Here is a 5712-nt window from a genome sequence, read left to right as displayed (position 1 = left end):
AATCTACTTCCGTAGTGATACTGCCTCGGAAACCCAAGGAGGGGTTGCTATGAGTCAGGTCTGACTCAACGGCACATAACAACAACAACAACAGATTGCAACTGAAATTCTTCCGCTTCAATCCAACCTGGGAGGCATTGACACGTCCTAATTTTGCAGGCAACAACCCATCCCCTAAACACCTACCCTAACTGGCACCTTGTCAATTTAGTCAATTGAAACCTCATCAGATTTGGATTGTCAGATAAAACACAGGACGCCCAGTTGAACTGGAATTATAAAGTAAAAGATGAATTTATTTTTAGTGAAGTATGACCCAAATATGGCACAAAAATAAAATATCCACTGTTTATCTGAAATTCAAATTTAACTGGGCATCCTGTATTTTCATTTGCTAAATCTGACAATATTACATCAGATATTCTTTCATTGGACCAGAAAAGGGGTGAAACTTGTAATTTCTTTGGAAAGTCACTTTTCTTTGCATGGATCCCCTAATACTCTTACCTGGTACACAGCAGGATTCTCTAATGCTTGCTACTAGGGTGGGGTTTTGATGTTATTTGATATTCTGTCTCTAATCTAGGAATTCCTCAATCTTACCCTATAATTCATTGCTCCTTCCAAGCGCTTCCTAGAGGCTCCATTCACACAAAGAACAAGAGCAAAATGAGACTCAAGGTGTTATTATAGGCAGAGCAGTGGCTTTGCCCACTAGTCAATATGGCCAGTTGATCTTGGATGCCAACCAATCAGATTAAGAATCTTTCTTCTCATGGGAGAGAGGGGAGTGCCTAGGAGAGAGCATGGCTGAGTGTTCATCTTTGATGATGTTTCTAGCTCAGAGGAAGGTACCTGGTTGACAGCCCCCTTTGGAAACCAGAACTGAGAAAATGGCCACTTGGAATGTCAATAGGGGAGTTCCTGAGCAGTGCAAATGGTTAATGCACTTGGCTGCTAATCAGAAGGCTGGAGGTTCAATTCTACCCAGAGGCACCTCAGAAGAGAGGCCTGGTAATCCACTTCTAAAAAATTAGCCATTTAGGGGAGAAAACTGGAAGCCATGGGGTAAGACAAGGTGGTGGGCCGCACAGTCGGGAAGAAGAAAGGCTGCAAACAGAGGGAGAAGAATGACTCCGTGTGCAAAGTGGAGCAGAATTAAAAAACACGCAGTTCTTTCCATTTCTGGCCCCAGGTGCATTTCCTCTTCTGAGAATGTCAAATAATTTCCCCCTTTGGTGCCAAAGTTTGGGTGGGTTTCTGTTACACATAACCATTCTGTCATTTGACTAAGCGAAAAACACTGAATAAAGAAGCAAGGTTCCAGCAGTTCACTTTTGTTCATTGCAATTTATTTAATTTAAAAATAAAAACAAAAACAAAACAAACAAACACAAAAAAAGAAAAGAAATTAAAAAAAAAAAATCAGTTTCCAATGAAAATACAAACACTTTGGGTGGTTTATCCAGCTTTTTTTTTTTCCCCCCTGTAGGCTATTCTGGGCTCAAACCAATCAAATGAGTGAAAACCAATTTTGACTGGAGCCATAAAGCATGTTGCACCAATTAAATTATACCAATATATTATTATAATACCTTTGAAATGCCTTTCAGACCAATAAATTAAAAAAAAAAAAAAAGACAAATTCAAATAAAAAAGTCAACTTTTTATTACCAAAAAAAAAAAAAAAAAAAAAGAAATTAAATAAAAGTCACAACATGGATTTTAAAAAAAAAAATGTGCAGTCAAGTTTCTCTCTCTCTTTTCTTCTTCTAGGAATGCTAGCATGCCAGTAAGTCCCTACAGAACATTTCCAGTTTGGTAACAAGCAGTCGGTTGATCATTCACATTTGTACTCAAGACAGCAGGCCAGGGCAAAACACGCCTGAATTCCACCCTGACACGTGCTCCCATCAACAAGCAGCACCTGGTAACAGGGATGGGCATTCAGACCGCACTTAGCACTTTCATTTCACCTGGGGTCCTGAAGCACTTTCTGAAACCTGATCGTGCCTTGAAATTTACCTGTAAAAAGAAGGCTGATTCTACCCCTTTGGCAGATGTGTAAACTAAGACACTGAAAGGCCCACTGAGGGGGCAGGAGAGCTGGCACTGCATCTCTTGCTTTGCCCACTGGGTCAGAAAAGGGTCTGTCTCACTTTTAATTCCATGGAAGTAACATAAGGCTGACTTCCTTGGCTGGGGACTGGCTAATAAGGGTGGCAGGGCAAAGTCAGGAAGCCGAGGCACAGCTTCAAAAGGATTTCCCCTGTATTCCAAGTTTTTCCTTGAGAGGCCAGAGTCAACATTCTATGTAGAACCAGAGGATGTTAGCAACGGTTCACACTGAGCAGGCCTGAGAGACTGGCTAAGGCGTCCCTCCCAGGCCTTACTGAAGGTAAAATTTTGCCACAAAGACACTGCAGTTGCCTACGGCCACCAGCTAATTAGCAGCAGACCAGAACTCAACGCACAGTCTTCGCCTCTGGGTTGAGGCCTTTCTTTACCACAATCTGAGTTAATTGACAAAAGAGAACATACTTGGGTTTTGGGAGAAGGTGAAGCGGGTAGGGTGGTTTTTTAAATAGTGTTATTTTTACCCAAAGATTAGAAGGATGGGAGATACTAAACGAATGCAATCACTTGGCAAAAGGGAAAAACCACATGGACAAGTAGGTAGGTGTTCTTTGTAAGTCATCCTGACAGCTAGCCACCAGGCCAGCAGACACGTGTGAGGGGCCAGCAGTGCGGCAGCGGAGACTGGGCTTTCCGAGGAGGCTGCATAAAGGAGGCAAGGAGGTGGAGCTTGGAGATTACGGGATGCCCTCCATGCACCCAAAATGCTATCTACAGATTTTTCCCTTCTTTCCTCTATTGGAGTTCAGGAAGAAGGTGGAATTGAATGAGGGGAAACTGAGCAACTTCCCATAATCCATGCTTGGCTAAACCTGGACAAAATGCGTAAGTCTAAACACCAGAGATTGTGGGAAGGGGAGAAATGGAAGCATCCCCTTAGTGAAAGGGCAGACTCTTTCTAATTAATATTGTTAGTGCTGTAAGGTGAATGAGTTTTCATTTCCCTAGGCTGTTGCTTGGTTTCACCAAAGATATCCTCAAAACTAGTCCCCCTTATATATCCACGTGGCCATCAGAGGTCAGCCATCTTGAAATAAAGGTTTTAATTTTCCCAGGCCAGTAGAATGAGAAAGCATTCCCAAACAACTGTTAATTCCAAATCCAATATCCTAAAGATGTCCCGTTGTAGGAGTTAAGCCTTGTCACCTGTAATCTAAGTGTTAAAGAGTAAAATACCTTATTTTGTTATTTTTTAAGGTAAGAGTCCACCTTAAAGGGACATCTCTTTTTTCTCTCCTTCTGAAGCATTTAGAAGACTTCTAAGGAATTGCCCCCTCTCAAACTGTTCTGCCCGTTTGGCAGAAATATATTTATACTTAAATGGATAGAACTTTCTTCTTCTTCAAAGCCCAGAAGTTCATGCCCGAGTTTGAAACCCTGATACAGCACATTTAGATTTGGGAAAAAACACCTGTCTGATTTTCCTTTCTTCTTTCAAACATAAACCCCACCTAACTTCTTAGAAGCAAACTCATCTATCGCTGAGGAGTCTACACTTGGTGGACAGGGAAACCATCTTCTATTAGTTAGCATGGCAAAGGGTTGCAGCATTTAATCCTTTGGAAACTACAGACAGTGAGAATTATATCCCATTGAAGGAATTCATGCAGGTGACAGCCTAAGAGGCAGTATTCCAGTTAATACTGAGACATTAAAGAAAGCAGGTGGCCCCTTGCAGGTGTGGATCAACTTCCAATCATCTGTGCCAAGGCCACACAGAGTCCCTGTACTCAATCGTACACCATAGTTTTGACCTCTGAAGCCACCTTCTCTTTTCCTATCCCCTCCCCCTCAAGGAGAAAGAGCAGACAGCAAGAAGCTGAAAAATCTCCAAGGGCTGACTCTGTCCTCAGCAGAGTACAAATCATTCTCTCTCTGACCAAGGCCCTGTCTTGTATCCAGGGTAGAGCCACAAATTAACAAATACCACACCCAGTGGTATAAAATATCCCTTAACTCCCAGGGCTTTGCCAGGCCAAGGATGGGGATGCCTCCATTCCCACTGCCAAGGCAGACATTACTTACTATTCAATCACAGCACTCTTTTCCTATGTGCCTGGGCACAGCATTAGAACACTACTCAAACCAGCACAGTAGGCAGCCATTACGAACGACTCATCGATTCAAGCTCAGATTATTGAATTCGAACTGCCAGCCCCAAGCAGTCAGAACAAGCTTACTAACGTGAAGTGAGAAAGAGCAAGATTTTGGGGCTCACCCAAAGCAGGTGGCTCCAGTCTCTCTTGCTCTTCCTCCTGAAGGATTTGGGTGTCTTCTAGGGAAAGGCTTTCTCTCCCATATGCCTCCTCCCAACCCACTAGGTGCTGGCCAGCACAGCTCCCCTGGACAGCTGGTTCTGTAAGAGGTGCCATAAACAAAACGTTAATGAGGACCAAATTCTGACTCTCCCATCAAGAGATGGAGCTTATCGCCTTGGCTGCTTCGACCAACAGAAGAACATGGTGGAACTGGAAGCAAGCCCATGTCTCCCTTTTAGGCACTGGCTCAAGGCCACAAGCTTGATTAATCAAGATGGCATCAATGCTTTCTCAACATACTGCCACGACCAGCAATGAGGGACCCAGCCCGAAAGCACAAGTCATTGCTCTCCCTCCTCCCTGTCCCCACCCTTCACCCAACCCCTGTGCCCAGTGAGCTAGTTGAGCTTGTTGCAGATCTCCAGCGCTTTCTTGTAGACCTGAGTCACGTCATCCATGTCAGTGAGAAGGGAGAAGCTGCTGTCTCCCAGCCGGTTCCGGTACCGCTTCAGGTACTGGGGCCGGGGCCGGTTCTGGAGCCCCTCAAAGTCCTGGATCTGGAGGAAGTTTTCGGCAGAGACGCAGCTGCGGATGCGCTGGCGGACGGGACGATTCTCCTGCAAATCCAGCAGGTCGAAAGAGTCGCTGGACAGGACACTGTCGTCACTGATGATGCTGGAAGGCCGGCTGTAGCTCCGCGAGAGGCCCTCGGCAGGGACGACAGGCTCCGCCAAGGATTCCAGTGTGGGCATTTCGGGGCTGTTGAGCACCGGGTCCATGGTGCTTGCTGAGTATTTGCTACTGTGTTTCAAGATGCCCTTCCTCCGGCAGGAGAGGCTGTGGGCACCCATCCTGGCAGGGTCTGGGGGACTGGGAGAGGGGATGCTGCTGCCCATGCCATCATTACTGTCTAACAGCTCTGAAGACTCACTCCGCTCCGGAGAGGAGTAGTAACCCGATTCTCTCTGCTGGGTCTTTTTCAAGATCCCTTTCTTGGGCATGGTGGCTGACTGCTTGGGGCTCAGTTTACCGGGCACTTCAGCCTCAGGGGAGCTGGTGAGGGGCACACCTGTCCGGCACAAGTCCTGCTCCATCTTAAAAGCAGAAGGTAAAGCGGGACTGACGACGCCCTCGATAAAGCCAGTGCTATGGGACCGGTGCTCGCTGTTGCTTCTCTTCTTCAAGATCCCCTTGGGCCTCTTAGAACTCAGCTTGGATGGGCTTTCAGGCACTGTGTCCTGGCCAGGCTGGGCAAAGTCATTCTCTTTCTTGGACTTCTTCAACGACCGCTGTCGCTCCAGCATGACTTCAGAGGCAC

The 5712-nt window shown here is 45.8% G+C and overlaps 1 protein-coding gene across 1 annotated transcript in view; it reads right to left on the bottom strand.

The window, feature by feature from the left end:
• Window positions 1–4792: 4792 nt before the first annotated feature.
• The window catches only part of NUAK1 (NUAK family kinase 1), a 63280-nt gene continuing 62360 nt past the window's right edge, over window positions 4793–5712 (bottom strand). The window contains exon 7 of the mRNA XM_007948254.1: window positions 4793–5709. Coding sequence (XP_007946445.1) covers window positions 4793–5709 — 917 coding nt within the window. The remainder of the gene's footprint in view (window positions 5710–5712) is intronic.

The sequence above is a fragment of the Orycteropus afer genome, unplaced genomic scaffold (genome assembly GCF_000298275.1).
Source record: "Orycteropus afer afer isolate SDZICR_OR568_19922 unplaced genomic scaffold, OryAfe1.0 scaffold00209, whole genome shotgun sequence".
Classification (NCBI taxonomy): domain Eukaryota; kingdom Metazoa; phylum Chordata; class Mammalia; order Tubulidentata; family Orycteropodidae; genus Orycteropus; species Orycteropus afer.
The sequence above is the reverse complement of the archived record's forward strand: the minus strand, read 5'-3'. Positions and strand labels throughout refer to the sequence as shown.